The 18,974-nt window shown below is 44.2% G+C and overlaps 1 protein-coding gene across 1 annotated transcript in view; it reads right to left on the bottom strand.

Annotated features, from left to right (window-relative positions):
* Window positions 1-890: 890 nt before the first annotated feature.
* The window catches only part of NTRK2 (neurotrophic receptor tyrosine kinase 2), a 331,708-nt gene continuing 313,624 nt past the window's right edge, over window positions 891-18,974 (bottom strand). The window contains exons 16-17 of the mRNA XM_042912832.1: window positions 2,098-2,256; window positions 891-1,320 (exon numbers count right to left, since the gene is read on the bottom strand). Coding sequence (XP_042768766.1) covers window positions 1,135-1,320; window positions 2,098-2,256 — 345 coding nt within the window. The 3' untranslated portion in view covers window positions 891-1,134. The remainder of the gene's footprint in view (window positions 1,321-2,097; window positions 2,257-18,974) is intronic.

The raw sequence follows: 18,974 nt of genomic DNA, 5'->3' as shown, positions 1-18,974 counted from the left end.
CCTATCTTTTCCAAGTCTTTGGCTTTCCCACCTGACCCTGAAATGATCTCTGGACAAGAATGCACCCATTTTCAGCTAAACTTGACAAAGGTTCAGTGGACAACACTTGGAAAAACAAACCAGTGCTATCACCGTGACCTGCAAAGACAAGACTGTCGGAGCGTGTGATGCGCCATCTTGCGTCCCATGGAAGCCATCTTTTCTCTCAACTACACCCTAGTGTTTCCGGTGATGGGAAAAGAATAGTCCATGGCACAGAGTTCAACAGTCTTTTTACTCCTCAGAAAGCTCCTCAGGGGAAGGTGCCGAATACATTCCTCCCAGCTAACAGTGGCTGGGTTTTTCCTAAGTAGGGACTGACGCCAGCTGATCCAAATGGTTGTCTTTGTTCCTCCCATACTGTGGTTTATAATAAATCTTCTTTCTCTCTGGTTTTAATCTCCCATAGATAAAGGCTTCCCAGATTAAACACAAGTTTTCCTGTTTCATACACAGGCTTAAGCCATCCAAAAACAATAAGAACAGTAATAATAATAAATAAATAGAAGTGAATCCATAGAAACTCTCGATGTCTGTACAGCAGAAGTGACAAAGTTTAAGTCAAATATTTGTTTTCCCTTTTTTTCATCCACATCAAAGGCAGGAATACAACAAGGCATTGTTAGTTGTGGTGGGCAAACTGGAGTGTCAGCTGATATAACAAATTAGGTTTGTTAAGGCCTTTGTCTATGCAGAGTTAATAGTAATGCAGAAGCCAGATTGATTCAAAACAAAGAGTAAGGACTGTAAAGCAAGGAAGACAAAAAAAAAAACAACAACAACAAAAAAAAAAAACCCCAAAAAACAAAAAAGGGAGAGACAAAAGAAAAAGGAAAAAAGAAAAGAAAAACTAGGGAAGAAACCAAGGGAGATGGAAAGAGAGAAAGAGATAATGCCAAAAAGAAGTCCATACTGTGTCTGCGGATGGAGAAGTGCACATGGCTTCCCTCTGAAAGCCTCTCGGTGTCTTTGTTGTTAATACTGTCGGAGTGCAGAACAGCAGATTGATGGCATCCAGCGGCAGTTAAAAGACGTTCATCCTCTCGGCCCATCTGAGGAGGTGCTTTGGGAAGGATCGGTCTGGGGGAAAGGGCCCTAGCCCAGAATATCCAGGTAGACCGGAGATGCCTTGGCCAAGTTCTGAAGGAGGGTGTGGATGCCCTTGATGTTCTTCCTCATGTGGGGCTCTCGCTGCCAGCACCCCAGCATCAACTCATACACCTCCTGGGGGCATGTTCTAGGTCGCTGCAAGACTCGGCCCTGAGTGATGCATTCTATCACCTGGACGGGACAGAGACCGAAGACAGAATCAGACAAGAGGAAAAACAGTGCAATGAAACAGATGTCAGTGCCAGGAGAGGGCTGCTTTAAAGAAACCCACTCGGCGTTTACTTGTTTTGGAAGCAAGAGAGCAATTACCACGGGCTGGTAAATCGTGGTTAATTTGATTGGTTTCTGTCCCTTTTTCGTGCCACACTGACGTCACCACACTGGCAGAGAAATGCTTTATCTCTGTGGGGTGCTTCTAGACCTCACCCTGGAATTGCAACGTGTTTTAGTCTTACTGGCCTGAGATGGAACCTGGAACTTTCGTGTCAGGGCGCCAACTGATAAGGGAACTTCAAGCCCTTAGAAATGAGTGGTTATTCTGGATTTCAGAGCTGGGATAAGAGACAGATGTGGGGGCTTGAAGAAGACGCAAGGTGCCTGACCAAGAAGCTATGCCTCACATACAGACATATCTACAAAATAATTAAAATAGGGAAACAAAACACTACAACGTTCTAGTGAAATGTTAAAAAAAAAAAAAAGAGAGAGCCCTGAATCCTTAGTGGAATACTACCAAAAATCTAGCTGTGTTAGCAAACACTGCTTTGCTTTCTCTAGAACTCTTAAATTCAGAGAGCGACGATACTTTGGCCGTGACATTTAGGTACAGAGCAGGCCATGTGGGAGGTGACACTCCCAACAAGGCCACACAACATCATCTCCTGGCCTCCAGCCGAGGGATGCCTCTCAACATCGGCCCTCGGGGGTCTCGCCCAGCCCACTGCGCACCTCGTTGTTCGACAGCTGGTACCAGGGCTGTTTGCCGTACGTGAAGATCTCCCACAACACGACTCCCAGGCTCCAGACATCACTTTCTGTGGTGAACTTCCTGTACATGATGCTCTCTGGAGGCATCCAGCGAATGGGTAACATCGTGTGGCCACCGACCTGGTGGAAAGTGGGGTGAACAGGAGGCGTCAGTCACCCGAAAACCAAGTCCCCATCATTAGCGGAAAAAGTGTAGAATAGAAACGGGAGGGGGGCACTTTGTCCCTTTCCTTTATTTGTATTTATTAACTTTAATTATTTATAAAATACATGAGGGAAATACAATTTCTTGATAATCTCAAGCAACAGAGACAAGAAGGCAAAGAATAGTCAAAGTATTTTTTTTTTTTCATATTGTTTCCTATTCTCTCTTGAAACTAGATAGGGCAGAGATGATGACTGGATGGGTGTTCATCGTGGATAAAACATACACACACACACACACACACACACACACACACACACACACACGTGCTTTCTGGTATGAAGAGGACCCAGTCTTCTAATTAACAAGATCACTTTGACCAGGAAACAAGTAGGGAGCTCTGTACAAAATGACCCACCAAGTGACTCTACTTTCTTAGCAAGGCCAGAGCCTCCTTCCACTGGGTCTTAGGATGAGCGCACAGTGTTGCCTCAAATACCCTGGCCACCACGATCCAGCCACGGGCACAGCAGAAATTATTATTCCCATTTTACAGGTGAGGCAGCTGAGGTTCAGACTGCTATGGACACAAAGAAGTCAGGTCTTTGGACTCCGAGCTTAGGACGTTCCTCTACTACAATTGAGCTTCTGTACAAAAACAAATAAGTAAATCCAGTTTTGAAAAAGTCCATTTTAGTAAAAAACACCAAGGCTGAGGTGTTAGATGGCAAGGGCTTTAGCACAGACACAGAGTACTTTGTTTGACAAGGACACCTGTTTATGATTTCCTACTTCCCAGAGAAAAGTTAAGAATTTCACTTTTGGATTTGTAGCACATCAGGGCTGTCTGATTTTAAACCATGATCAAATTTCTGCACAGCAGCCCTAGGTGTAGCAGGTCCCACTTTTCAGGCCGAAAACCCCAGCACTGCCAGCTCAAATATGCTGCCTGATGCTGGGGTAGCAGGTGGTCACGTAGACAGCAGGAGTCAGACCTCATGACAACCGTCAGCCTCTGAGCTCTTAGACTGATGCCACATTGAGTTTCTGCCCAATTACAATTGTCGGTGTCCGTTTCTGCCTCATTAAAGGGAAGAAATGGACTAAGAGTACGTGAAAAAGGCTGTTCAACTCCTGAGCCCGAGTTGCTGAGAGTGTCAGAGATGTCTAATATGCTTGGTGATTTCCAGTGATGCTCTTGGCATCAAAGGAACCTTGAGTGTCAAAGGAGGAGGGCATGTTGTGTTTTTTTCCCTCCATTCTTCTATGTACAAGGACCCCAAATCTGACAAGTAGGGACAAAAATTCCTGGGTCAGGGGTAAGGTGGTCCCAAATCTTTGATGTATATATGTATATGTATGTGAATATACATATATATGTATATACAAATATATATACACATACATACACATATAGAGGTAGGTTGCCTTCCATCACCTTTCAATGTCCTCCCTTGCTTTTCACCATGCGGTGACAGGGAGTCACTGTTCCATGAGCACAGATTTCTCTCATGGAGCTGCCTGGGGACGCCCGAAGGTGATGTCAATACTTAACCATCAGGCTTGATATTCAAAACACAACTCGTGTGACACAGGCATTGGCAGACCAGAAAGGATGCCAGTGGCCATATCAGTGCAGCCATGTTGGTGCCGTTGGCCTGCTGAGTAACTGCCCAGCTCACAGCCCTGTAACCCCATGCGCCCAAGACTTTGGGAAAAGGAAATCTGCCCATGCACAAGGGGTTCCCAGTGTTTCCAGATACTCACGAGGACTCAAAGAACCAAGGTGGAATGGTCCCCTCAGGTGCTGGCAGCCATATACCAGCACCAAGGAGAAGCTTTGTGGCGGTGCAGGAGCAACTTAGTGCAGACTCCGTGGACTGTGAGGTCTCCGAGCAGATTTTTTTTTTTTAAGTTTATGTATTTATTTTGAGAGAGAGAGAGAGAGAATATCCCAAGCAGGCTCTGCACTGTCAGCGCAGAGGCTGACACGGGGCTCGATCTCAAGAACCACGAGTTCATAACCTGAGCCGCCGAAACCAAAGGTTGGATGATCAACCGACTGAGCCACCCAGGCACCCTTCTGTGCAGGTTTTTAGCGAAGAACACATATTTATTTATTTTTTGGGAATATTGAAAATAGAACCCAGATTTATGATCAGTATATAGTTGGTCTGTAGGGGATAAAAAGATATGTAGGACATTATGGACAAACACGTGGTATTCTTTTGGATACCACAGGCCTCAAAAATATTAAGAGCTAGCTCACTGCAAAGGTTATGTCAAATATGCTATAAGCTGTAACTTGCTTCACTTCTTGGAGAGTCATGATGCACACAGCCTTCTTGAAGTGTCTCAGGAGTTTGGCCGAAAAAAAAACAACCAGATTTAATTTTGTTTAACATAGCAAATTCAACTAAGTTGAATGAGTGTTTGTGCAGGGGCAGGGGGAGTGGAGACAGAGAGAGAGACACAGAGAGTGAATCGCTTACATACATGTAGAATCAGACAACTAAAGATACACCGTGGGATGCGTTAACCTAGCAAGATACTATGCTTTCTATATTCTTATGCATTCACACCGGTAATGCCATGGACAACGCTCAGCTCGTGATCGTAGAAACGATCCAGGGCACACTCCAGTGCACTGTTTCCTAGTTGGGTATCCCTGACTAGTTGCCAAACCTCTCTGTGCCCAAGCTGCTCCAACTATAAAATATAGGTAGCAATATATACCTCCCACGGTTATCGTGAGGTAAACACTCAGACAGTACTTGTGAAAGTGCCTTATAAATCTCAGTGCACTAATGCAATCACGCTGTGTCTTCCTTCTCTGTAACCTTGAATACATCTTATCTCCTCCATTCTGGAGGCATTAAAAGGGCCAACACATAAGACTCTCCTAGATGGCCCACTCTCCATTGGCGAGTGCTCTGGGACCCCTCTGGTTGTGGCACCTCCCAGTTTCTCTACCCCATGTTGTTAGTGGCCAAAGGAAAAAAGCTCCTGCTTCCTTTAAAGGAGTGAAAAGATTCAAATTTTGATTTACATGTTTTCCCATCTGATCATTTGTTTTATGCCTGCAGTCTCTTCGGGACACATTTTTCACGTTAATTCTTTCAAGCGTCCCTTCTGGGATTTCACACACGCTGTTATAAATAATGCTTTCCTTGTTCTGATGTCAAACGGGTGAGTGGTGGGAGACTCTAATAAAAGTTCAGGCAGGGTTCACAAGTTTTCTAAACCCATTTAGAACATTTCTGAACATTTCTTTTGCAGGCCTTTCTCAGGATTTTGGAGCATGTCACAAAAAGTAGACCAAGGGGGGCGGGAATAGAGTCACCGTTGTTACAAATTACTGTCATATTCCAGTCACAGTGACTGGGTGGCTTTTGGATTTCACAAAACCACATACTGTGTGGCAACAAACACAACGAGGCATTTGTTTTGTATTGTGCCACCTGGCAACTTGCCCTCGTATCCTGGCTTAAATATTTGTGAGATGGAATGCGACCCCAAGCAGGACACGGGGAGTCAGAATCGTCGCTTCGAGTTCTGGACACTCCGTGGTGCCAGGCAAGGCTCTGCAGTGATCAAGGCAGGTCAGGAGCTTGCTCTTCACCAAACTCACCAGATTGGATTGATGCCAGATGGGAAATCCAGGTAGCTGGGGAGTTGACTCGGACGTGAGATTTTTATTTTCTGCAACCCAGCACTGTGGGGTTCTAGACCCTGCTATGCTCTTAACTAGCTCAGCTAAGTCACGTTAGGTCTGGCTTATTGGTAAAATGTGACAGGTTAGACCAGCTTTTGATTACTTTTAGCACAAAAAACTGTGGTTCTGTAATCACCCACCACCACTTGGCCACTGTGGTCATCCATCAGCACAGAGGAGTTCACCTTTACAAACAATTTCCACTCAAAGAATTTCCGCTTGAACCCAGTAGTTACCCTCGGGGTAAGACATTGGTTTACCTTCATATTGCAAATTAATGCACCCAGATTTCAGAGAGTTTAAGTAGCTTACCTAACGGCACACAATAATGTCTGCCAGTGGACATCGTGTACTTATTCCAATGGGTCACTCTGCACGTCCGGCTTCTGCAATCTCTAAGACATGCCCTATGTCCAGCCCACAGGTCCCATTGTGTGGCCTCTTACCCAGGCTGAACCTACTCATGCCTCTTGGAAGTTTGATCTTCTTTCCTTTCAAACTACTCTCCAAAGATCTCCTGAAGGTGAGCTCAAATTCCACCATTTCAAGAAACTCTCTGTCCTGCTACAGCTCACTGAGTTCTCCACAGGTAGTCGGGCACCCCTCAACATGGCGCACAGTCCCTTCTTTTGTTAACAGATTACATACCTGAAGAAGGATGGGTGCCTCTCAGTTACGTCTGGACAGGCAGGAGGGGGCTGGTTGGTAACCATATCACGTCTTTGAATGAGTTTCTTATGAGTGCTTATATTAGGAGAGGAATTCTCAACATGTTCTTTTAAAGAGATCACTGTTCACTACTTTCCGATCTAACTTCAGATAACTTCTCTGAACTCCTGACAGAACCAACCTTAAATTAAATGGATGGAAACTGGCTCAGTCATTTGATGCTACAAATAAGATCCATTTAGTGAAATTCATAACTTCTTAAAATTCAACCCCAAATACTGGAGTTCACAAGGAGTATGAGAGCTGTCTGAGTTGTGTGGGGAACCCCATCCATTCCTTGGTTTTCCATCTGTGCAGTAGATGGGGGAGTCTCTGGTGCAGACATGAAACTATTTGATTTAGGAATGAAGTCTAGAAGAAAGATGTCATGATGCATAATATGGAGGAGTATCATTCTACATATAGTGATTAGCATCTCATATCCTTTGAGGATGGAGAAAGAGGGCAGACTAAAGAAGAAAGTTAGTGAAAGAGCAAAGGGCTGATGATCATCTTGGCTGCTGAATCATTGCAACTTGCTTCAGTCAGTAATTAATCAGAAGAATGTCTGAGTCCTGTGGTCAAAGAGAAATTCCATAGTGCCTAAAATAAATCAAGTTATGGAAAATAATTGATCCTGTTTTTTTCTTTTCTTTTCTTTTCTTTTCTTTTCTTTTCTTTTCTTTTCTTCTCTTTTCTTTTCTTTTTTAGAGCAGGCGAGAAAGAGAGAGAGAGAGAGAGAGAGAGAGAGAGAGAATAAGCAGGGAAGGGGCAGAAGGAGAGAGAGACAGAAAATCCTAAGCAGGATCCACATCCAGCATACCCAGTATGGAGCTGGATGCAGGGCTCAATCTCAAAACCATTAGATTATGACCTTAGCCCAAATTAAGAGTCAGATACTTAACCAACTGAGCCACCCAGGTGCCCCTGGATCCTGTTGAGACATATCAAGAAAAGAACTGTTCAGTTATATCTTAATGTTTATTTCCCTGACACTTCATAATTTTGATGGTGACATATATAGGATGATCTGGTTAAAACCAAAACAACTTGTGCTCTAGTTAAAATACCTAAGCCTGAGCATCCTTTAAACATACTTGTTTGAAACGTGTGTAAGACAATAAATCCTAAAGAAAATACTGAAAGTCCATTGGTAACATTGACTTTTTGCTTGAAAACAATGACTTCATTATTTTTAAGTCAAACTGGATACATCTAGTCAGTTCAACTGCAGTATTTCTTACCCAAGGAGTACTCTTTGGGTACATGCTCTTTGGTCACTTGGTTGTAAATTGTGAAAATTCCCTGTGGCTTAACAAACAGTATGATTTATTTTTCTACGTTGGAAAACTAGGATTTGGGGAAGTCATGGGATTTCCTGGGCAAGTGTAGGTGAACTGGTGACCAACAATACTGAAGACAACTCTTCCTCCCACCGCTCTTCACTACAAGATCCTAGGTTCTTTCTCACTGTTATAAATATATAAAGCATCTTTATTGCTGGAACAAGTTAACAAAGGAATACACATCCTATTTTCCTGGTGGGCTAGGAGATGAGAGAGGAGGTAACAAGCTTAGCTCTCCTTTTTCCATTGGGCTTCATATAAAATGCATCTACCATCCTCCTTATTCCCTCATCCTCTTCTCAACTCTTTCCTCCCCTTCTCCCTTCCCATTCCCTTCTCTCCCTTCCTCTTCTCTTTTCCTATTACATCTGTTCTTCTCAGTGTGGCCCCTTCCAGTTCCATTCCTGCTCCATTTCCTTGAATTCCCCTCAAATCTCACCTGTCCAGTTCCATTCCAAAAGACAATGTTATATTTCATCTTGCCCGATTCTTTCATCTCCCCCAAATGATCATGTGTGTCCCCACTACAATTCATTCTCCAGCCACCATGAGGTCTAGTCTCCTCTCTGTGTTTGTATGAGGCACAGTGGGAGGCTGGAGCTTGTCCACAGATCCAGAGCAAATGCTTAGCTGGCTTTGAAACTACTGGTGATTTAAAGGTGAGTAATGCTAATCTGGGACCTTCTAAACTCAACTGGCAAAGACCAATGATGCCTGGGAGGCCACTTTCAGCTTACGGTGTTTAGTCAATGAGTGAGTGATAACTTGTTTGGAAGACAAACATTTTACTCCCTTAGAAATATGCAGGCCAAAGGGCAAGCCCCATTAAGAGATGATTAGCTGTCAGAGGCTTTTGACCACATTAAATATAGAAGAGGCTCCTAGACCTCCTTGTCACACCCTATACCCAGCTGTGTTGCTTCAGTAGTTTCTTCTGACCTGTTCCTTAAAAATTCATGAAAGCTGTAAACTTTAAGAAATAGCTGGACCTTATTTACTTATTTATTATGTGTTGCATCTGTACTATGAAGTTTAAAAAAGGAGAGAGAAACAATTGATGCAAAATATTCTCCTTGGAGAAGCTGGAACCATTGCGGTCAGACTGTGGGCATTTTCTGACCGCATCCAGGAAGCTCAGAATCCTCCTATTATCAAGAGTGATGCGGTGCTTCCATGGCATGTGGCTACTGAACCAGGGGATACTTTGTGGGAAGAAATTCAGCCTTTCCTGCCCTGATAATAGTCCTGAATGAACGCAGCTCAGGTGGAGTCCAGAGGAGCACTAGGGACGGCCTGGTCATCCTCTCCTTGACAGTAGGAACCGATTATTGCTACACTGGAAATTGCTGTTATTTACAGCCCAGAAATCTTTCATTATCTTTTACCGTTACCAGTGTGGTCATAGACATAAGGGTTATGAATTAGTAACTTCAAGCCGAGTGTTTTTGAATTAGTCATAGAGAGGATGTGCTGGACCTTACTGCTAACCATATTTTTGCAAATACTTTTTTCCATAATTAAATCTCTGCTGCCAGAATAAGGCAAATGATCATGATTTGAAGGGAAAGGTCCATAGAACTTTCATTGCTATCTCCTGACACTTGGATTCTAGGTGATCAGATAAGGCAAATTCAATACCAAATTTCCACTGAAAATTGATTTTGTCTTTATTCTACCATGAAATGATGATAATACAAGTGATGAAAATAGCAGTAATAACACCTCATGTTTGTATAATACTTTTTCATTCATTGTATCATTATTGTACCTACCCTGAAATTTGTTTGTGAAGATTAGCTGATTAATTGAATTAATTAATTGAATCAACTGATTAATTAAAGATTAAAGTTTCACGTTGGAAAAGCTCTGTGATGCCATTGTGTGATGCCATTTATATGACTTTCTTGAAAAGGCAAAATGATAGGTCTATAGAACCCAAGGTTGTCAGGGAATTGGTGGGAGGGGAGCTTGCTTTACAGGGACACAAGAGAATTTTGGGGGGGGATGGCAATGTCCCACGACTTGATTATGGTGGCAGTTAACTGACTGTGTTTGCCCCAAATCAGAACTGCACACTAAAAGATGTGAATTTTACTATTATGTATATTATACCCGAGTGAAACTTGACTTTAAAATCAATCAATCAATCTCTTGGAATAATGCCCAGTATATAGTAAATGTGCAAAAAATACTAGCTGTTGTTGTCATGCTAAGTAGTTGATTCTTGATCCTTTGATTCTTGATTAATCCTGTGTGGCTAGTCAGACATGATCTTTTATCCCAATGTAAGAGATAAGGAATCTCCGGGCCCAGAGGTAAAGTAAGCTACCCGAGGCAACACAGCTAAGGCATGGTACTGTCTGCAGCAGGGCCCAGCTCTCCAAATGGATGGCACCCTTTCCATTCTGCCTCAAGTCTGACATGGAGCCAGATTTGGAGCTGGGAAGGGCCCTCTGCATTAGTCTGCGTGGGCTGCCATAATAAAATATCATACGCTAGGTGGCTAAAGCAACAGATATTTATTTTCTCACATTTCTAGAGGCCAGAAGTCCAAGAGCAAGGTTCCAGCCAGTTCAGTTTTTCTGGTGGGAGATCTCTTCCTGGTTTAACAGACAGCTGCACAGAGCCTGTGTGTGAGCAGAAAGGAAGTAAGCTTCCGGTGTCTTTTTATAGGGATTCTAATCCTATTGGATCAGGGCCTCACCCCATGATGTTATTTAACCTGATTACTTCTTTATGGGCTCCATCTCCAAACATACTCACGCTGGGGGCTAGGACCTCAACATGTGAATGGGTAGGGGGGTACAAACATTTAGTCCCTAATACTCTCCTTGCCAACGCGCCCCCTTCTGACTCCAGTCCATTCTGGGGAAGCAAGAACATGTCTGCCTACTAGGACCTGTGTAATTCTGGTCCAGAATGCAACTCTGTGGTTCTCTGTCAGCATCTTCACGTCCCAACTGAAGGCTTGACCCCAGTGTTCCCTTTCCTCCTGGGTAACTCTTGATCATTATCGACTAATTCTAGAGCTTAGCAAATGACTTGACCTACTGCTGTTCCACAGAAGATTCGGTTCACTTGCAGTGCAAACCTTAGGACAGTCTCAGTCCTCACACTATTGCCCTATCCCCCAGTCCACCTGGGGTTCCCTGGGGTGACTAAGGGAGAGCAAGCAGACCCTAGACTCCCTAGTGATGTGTAGATACAGGCAAAGGGCTTCCAGGACTCCATGTTGCCTCAAGTGACATCTCTCGTGGGTCTCATTGTCTCCTGCTTGTGCTCTATATACGATTTAAAGAACATTGAAGTGATTGCAGCTTTATCTTATTTTTATATCTGGCTCTAATCAGAAGCGAATAAGTCATCTCTCAGTAAAGCATAAAACTCCAATTGCACCGATGTTTAAGAATCACATTTGGTCTAGATGGGGCGCCTGGGTGGCTCAGTCGGTTGAGCGTCCGACACCGGCTCGGGTCATGATCTCGCAGTTCATGAGTTCGAGCCCCGCATCGGGCTCTGTGCTGACAGCTCCAGGAGCCTGGAGCCTGCTTCGGAGTCTGTGTCTGCCTCTCTCTCTGCCCCTTCTCCGCTCATGCTCTGTCTCCCTCTGTTTCTCAAAAATAAATAAACGTTAAAAAAAAAAAAAGAATCACATTTGGATCTAGAAACAAAGATTGTTCACCTTAATAATAAAGTCAAATTAGAAGTAACAACATGTGCCCCCTTCCTGATTGCCTCCCCCATCCTCATCGCACTAACTCTTATCAACCTTGATGGGGAGTTTCCTGAGTGGATCAAGGCGGGGGATGATGGCTTTAGAAAGCACTAATACAGCATGCTGCCTGGAGTGTGATTATTGTACTCCTACATCACTCAGCAATGGGAAGTTGGACATTCCAACCGTATACATTTCATCAAGCTGCCATTTTTTTTTTATGTTCAGTGTTACTGAGCTTTTGATGGCCTCCTAAGCATTATGGTTTTAACCCCGAGAGACCATCTGACTCTAACATTTGAGACTGAAGCGCTGCCTCCTTTCATGGTGAAAAGCCAACAGGGACCGGCATGCTCTGAGCAAAGGCAATCAGAAAAGCAGGAGCAATGTATATTCATGCCATTGTGTATGTTACGGTGATTTCAGTGTGTTGGTTCAGGACCAAAATTCCGATATGAAATTGTTTCTACGGAAATAATTCCGAAGGGCTGGTGTTCCAGCTAGTTTTTACAAAGGAAGAAATCAGGGATTTGTCCACAGAGGAGGAAAACAAAAAGAAAGCTTTTCTGTAATAGAATCAGCCCTCTCCATATCAGCTGTGATTACGGTAGTTACTGATGCCTGGGCGCATCAGGTCCAGTAAGTGGAGAGATCAGGTTTCTGGGTGGACACCATACATCTGTCCCCCATTAACCCCAGCTTGTTAGTTAACACGGAAGGCTCTGCCAGAATGTACATTCCACCATTAGCCTGAGATGAAGACTTAATACACCAGAGCCAGTTTCAAATGAATAAAGTTTTCTTTCCTCTAAGCTGCAGAAGTTCATTCTGAAAGAGGAACTGATGCCTTGTGTCCAAAGGAATGTAACAATGAGAAAGTTGCTTCCTCTAGGGAGCTCTGAATGCCTACCTCGGCATCCTTATGGTCCTTTTCTACAATGTCTGTGATATGTGTAATGTATAGAGATTGTGACCTTGGTTATAAAAGACTTAAGATTTCTTTTTTTAAATACTTTTTTAACATTTGTTCATTTTTGAGAGACAGAGAGAGACACAGCATGAGCAGGGAAGGGGCAGAGAGAGAGACACACACAGAATCTGAAGCAGGCTCCAGGCTCAGGGCTGTCAGCACAGAGCCCGATACGGGGCTCGAACTCACGAACTGCGAGATCATGGCCTGAGCCGAAGTTGGACGCTCAGCTGACTGAGCCACCCAGGCGCCCCAAGACTCAAGATTTCTTATGATGATCATGAAAGGTAAGAAATAATATAATAAAATTAACTCTCAGTTATCTATTCTGTGAAATAGAATAGAAATAGAAATATCTATCTGTGCTAAAGACATCACCTTTAATTTAAATTACCTTTAATTACCTTACATTTAAAACTCATCTTTCTCATATCTCTCCAGACATACTTACAGACAAAATATACCCATAGAAAGTTCACATATTACAAGAATTGGAGTGCAGTTTCTTGCCTGATGGTAGTGGCAGCTCAGTGTTATGGAAACCCAGTATGGCGTCACTGGGTGCTTCTCAAAAATTTCCACCAAAGCACCCCAAACTGCAGAAAGAAGTAAAAGGCCAAGGATGTGGGGAATAATTGGGACCATGTCTGTGGGTATAGCCCAAGGTGCTTATGGCAAATGTGGAATTTCTTCAAAGTTTTATAGTTCGTCTGTAACATCTGATATAAGTGTTGCATTCGACTTCACGGTGCATTATCAACGGTAATGATCTGTCAACAAATAATTTATGAAAACTGATGCCTTAGAAACATGGGCCATGTGCATTTTGTGGCTTCATGGGTCTCTGGTGTGGACCCACCATTGTGTGTTCAAAGGCTACTCAGACTCCTGTTGGAGAGGCATTGGTGCAGAAACACAAGACGGTGTGTCCAGACCAGAGACCCATGAAGCCACAAAATGAACATGGGTTTTGGAGTCAGCAGACCTGCTTTCTTATTCTAGCTTAGCCACTCACTAACTAGGTGAACATAAATAAATTACTTTATGTCTTAGAGTCTCTCTTTTGCATCGAGATAGGAATACAACCTATAAGTCTAAATGAAGCCTGTGAGGTTCCCTGATAGGCTAAGCTCTTGAGAACACTGTGGTTTCCCTGGAAATCAGCCTGATGGCCAGAACTAACCAAGAAGAAACATTCAGGCAATAGCGATGGAATAACAGAAATAAGTCTGCATGAGGATTCCCTATGGCCCCGCCTACTTCTGCACATTCCCAACCCACAAGCAATATCTCATTAATCTGCTTCTTTTCATGTACACTTATCAGAGTACATTTCAACAAATTTGCATTTAGTTAGTGCCATGTCCACTGTGGGGAAACAACATTGGACGAGAGTAGGTCCTTGCCCTCTGGAGTTTGTTCTAGAACTATAATGCAAGGCAGAGGGTTGAGGCCATGGTGGAAATGCGAACAAATGGCCGTGAATTGTGATACTCGTGCGGTTCGGCCGACAACTTAATCTCCTAATGCTTTCAGCTCCCTTCCATGAAGAGGTATATATTTGGATACCCGAACATTTGCCACTATGTCCACAGGGTCACGGGAAGGAGACTGCTGGGAAATAGCAGGACAGAGAGTTTTCAAAGAAGATTGAGGAACAGATTCTTCACTGATGTCCCTGAGAAATAGGAGTTGGCTGCAGTGTCCCAAAGAGGCTGTGATGGCTGAGTTGTGTTCAGCTTTGTGGATGACGTTGACCATCTAGCTACCGTCTGTTGCAGGCCTGCCACGTGCAAGGCATGACCATGAGCTTTACACATATTCTTTCGATGAGCTGCACTGAACTACAAACCAGGCCAATACAGCAACAAAGAGGGCACATCAGTTAGGGATCCCCATCAGCCGCGTGCCACGGACGCAGTGGCCTACCCAGGGAGAGAATTCACTTCACTCATAGGAAGTCTTGAAGTATGCAGAGCCAAGGGCCAGTGGAATTCCCTAAGAAGTCCTTCCAAGGTCTTTCCACCTCCTGTTTGACCTCATGGGCCACTGCAACTGCCTGCTAACTAACCCCCCCCCCCCACTTCCCTTCTGACCTTCCCCCAATCCGTTGTCCATACAATAGCCAGAGCAATAGTCTTAGAGTTTGAATTGTATCAAATCATTTCATTTTCTGCTATCAATTCTTTCATGACTTCCCATTGCCCTTAGGATAGAGTGAAAAGCCATTAAAATAGCTGCTAGAACTCTTGTTGATATCAGTAGCTCTTTCTCCAGTCTCCTCTCATTGTTTGACACCTTACCTTGCCATGACCCATTGACTTTGGTCTTCCTTCTGTTTCTTATGTGTCCTCAGGGCTATTTCACCTCAGGCCCTTCACACATACAGCTCCTTGAGTTTTACCCGACTTCTACTTGTCCCTTGGGACTTAAATACCATAATTTGTACATCAGATGCAAATTAGACTATCAGGCAGCACGATTTTCCTTCCCCTCAGCACCAATCTGTTTTAATGACACGCTTATTTGTGTTTACGATTTCCCTCTGCCGCTAGACTACAAGCTTCATGAAGGGTGCCCTATCCGGTGCTTGGATGCTCAACAGGTATTTGTCAAATAAAATGATGGCATCTGGCTGCCTCAGGCAATGGCCCTGGTAGACAGACACTACAGTATGAAATAAATAGGAAAGGAACACATGGGGCTAAAGCCAAAAAGGCAGTTTTCTGTCAGCCCCATTCAGAGTTGTCAGCACAGACCCCTTGGAGCTGAGAGGGGTATCCAGAGGGCAAAAAGGAAAAACAGCAGCCGATTTGCTTTAGACAGTGATACCCGTTTCTAATTTAAAGTGTAAATAAGGAATGGGACAGACATATGTTGTACACAGAGAAAGAAACATATGGGACAAGTTACCAAGAAAAGCTATGGAAGCTGAAGATTAACGGGGCTGAAGCGACCCATCATACAAGAGAGGGCACGGTTGTTGTGGACAGTGAGAGAGAATGGAAGGGGTGGATGTCCCGTCCCACGGGTTCCCTTCCCTTTGCTCATCCTGTGGGATGTCTGTTGGCCACCCCAACTGCACTCCACGAAGCCATCCCACTTACACAGGCCCCCCCTGCGGCCCCATTGGAATTTCCCATGGGAGGGGTGTTTCCCACTGGGGTGGCTGTTGCTTGAAGGCGGGGGATGCTTGTCCTCCAGTGGCTTTGGCATGGCACCACACCTGCTTAGTCTTGATGGCTGGAGAGGCCCACAAGGCAGATGGAAGTTAAGGACAGGACACCTACACTTCCCTCGCCATTATCATAATCGCCATTATCCCTTGCAACCTACCCTCTGCCTCTCACCTAACTGCCCAACCTTCACAACCTCCAATCATCACCAGAGTGCTGTGGACTAACATCTTAAGTTCAACTAAAAGCCAAGCCCCACTCCTTAAAGGACTATCCATTTCCATCACAGCAGAGAATGTTAAGAAACGCTACTGTAACACTTTTTGGATTCTCAAACCCTCACTGCACGGAGTATAGACTGATCTTTTTAACTGTTGAATTGATAATCATTTGCTTGTCTTGGTATCATTTACTCATTCAGTAAAAATTTATTGAGCTACTACGGGCTCCCAGGCATCGTCCTAGACACGGGCTATTGATGTGAACGAGCTCCATGTGTTCATGAGGTTCTCATTTTAGTGGAAGACACAGACAGACAATACATAAATAAACTGATATCCATGCATGAGGATGTCAGGTGGTGATCAATACCATGGAGAAAAGGAAGTAAATCGGCGGAAAGGATAGAAAGGCATACTAATTTAGATAAGAATGTAAGCAAAGGCTCTTCTGAGCAGGTGATAGGTAAGCAGAGATCTGAATAAAGTGACAGAATAAGCCATGCAAGCGTCAGGAAGAAGTGCATTCCAGGCCTTGGTGTTAGCAATTGCAAAGGCCCTGAGGTAGGAGCAAGCTTGATGGGTTTGAACAGTAAAGGGGCCAGTGTGGTTGCAGTGATTGTGGCAAGAAGGTGAATGTAGGAAAAGAGGTGGAGCGTTTACCCGGGCATCTTAGGTGGGGTTTTATATAATGGTGCACCTGAATTGCTGTGTGTGTCTACCCATATCTGTATTTATATTTATATCTTTACTTTTATATCTAAAACTCGGCTATATTCAGATAGTACTTTAAGGCAATCGGCTTGATATTGTTTTACAACGAACACATGGTCTATAACCTAGCTACTACTACCGTTTACTAAGCAGGAAAACCAATACCATAGTCAGAATCAGGACCTGAGGTGGCAATGGAAGACAGATGTTTCAAATCCACTAATCTTGCCTCTTTCTCTTTGATTTTTTTCCTCTTGCTTCACACTGCTTGCCCTAATCTGTCTGGTAGCAGGACCAGCACTGTGTGCAATCATCAGCCACTTCCTCTGAGCCCTGTTCACGAGGAAATCCCTTCTTCCCTGATCCAGAGTAGTCGACAAGGACCTGACTGCACCACAGCAATAACCAGTGCTTTCTTTTTGCAGGACGTGGTGGATTTAGGAACTGAAGTAGGTCTGACTGTGTGGGTCCCCCAGCCCTTTCTTTCAGTGCAAGGAGAAAGAGGCAGTGGAGGGATCTTATTATTTCTGGGTTCCTCAGTAGCACAGATACATTCCTGAGTTTCTCAGGGCGTGGAATCTCTGGGGTGCTTAGTTATAGCCCCTTGGTATTTAGCCTTAAGATTTATGCTAATGGGCCCTGCAAGTTTCTCTCTGTCGGTACGTGATCAGGAGACTCCTCTCTACATTAGTTTGTTTTCCCTGATCATTTCCCCAATATTCCACCCGTTATATGGTCACACCACTGCTGAGGCACCCTTTGACTCCTGAAACAATCTGAATTTCCTTTGAGGAAGAGAGCTGCCCTGTGGTATCTCAGGGGAGAAGAAGAAAGACTTCATAATCCTGAAGTCCTTAATGACAGTGTCTTCGCATTCTTTCTTTGTGCATCCCCCTTCCTGCCGCTATTCCTTCATCAACACCTATGGCCATTTTTCTGTAAATTCCCTCCCAAGGTCTCTCTCCCCAGATATTACATTTTGTTGATGCCAAAACATCTGTTTAGGTACAGATTGTTGGCATTTAGGATCCTATATTTACTGGTTCATATCTACTTGAATCCATTTACAGAAATGGCTTTATGAAACATATAAAGGTCTTTAAGCATTACTATCCACTCTATAAACACAGACTCAGGGACAACAATTCCCTTCAGCCCTGATTCGTCTTTAGAGATGAAGACAAAAACACTCCAGAGAAGGGCAAGGTTTACAGAGCACAAACAAGCCACTGCAAATTAACTCAAAACTGCAGGGAAAGACAGAGGTGACTCCAGACTCAAGACACTTTTAAGCAATCTGCCCCTTTCCCAGGTGTTGTGTCCTCTGCTTATCCAAGGATTAAAGGTCCTCAAATCCCCACCTTTTGGACCCCTGTTCCTCCCCCCATCTTCTGAATCCCCCTGAATAGCACCACCATCCCCACCAACCACCATTATGTTTGTTCAAAGCCAAAAACCTGAGTCATTATGGATTCCTTATTTCCCCTTGTCCCCCTTGTCCCCCTTGTCCCCCGTATCCAAATCACCACCAGGTTCTTTCAGCTCTGCCTGCAAAACACACCTTGAATGCATGCCCCTGCCCATTTCCACTGCAGCCAATCACATGTTTTCACAGGAGCCTCTGCTGAGCGCTCAGCTCCACCCCCAAGAGCTGCCCCACTCAGCATGGAACCTACCTGAGCTCTCCTCCTAACCTGGCCCGCCTGGTGTTTGAGGGCCTCGCTTGAAGACAACCTAACCTTGTCCCTGAAAGCTCCTTCATGGTCTCAGTGGCCTGTCCCTGCTGCCTCTGCCCCACAGGAGTGCCTCACCACACGACTTCCCTCTTTGCCCCAGGGGCAAGATGTTACCTTTGCCCATCGCTGTAACTAGATTTGAATGAAACTTAATCCTGGAGCACTCAAATAACAAAAAGTATATGCTCAGGTGGTTAGTTCTCTACGGTCTGTACTTGGTAAAACTTTCCAAAGACAGGAATGTAGATTTTTTGAGAAACCTATGAAAGGCTTTTTATCCATTTGCTAAACACTTTAATGGTCACTTCATTGCCTCTCTAGATTAAATCACTAAAGTTGCACCATTATTGTAAAGTGGGAAAAGTGGTTACCCCTGGAGGGAAAAATTAGGCTCA

The sequence above is a fragment of the Panthera leo genome, chromosome D4, assembly GCF_018350215.1.
Source record: "Panthera leo isolate Ple1 chromosome D4, P.leo_Ple1_pat1.1, whole genome shotgun sequence".
Classification (NCBI taxonomy): domain Eukaryota; kingdom Metazoa; phylum Chordata; class Mammalia; order Carnivora; family Felidae; genus Panthera; species Panthera leo.
The sequence above is the reverse complement of the archived record's forward strand: the minus strand, read 5'-3'. Positions and strand labels throughout refer to the sequence as shown.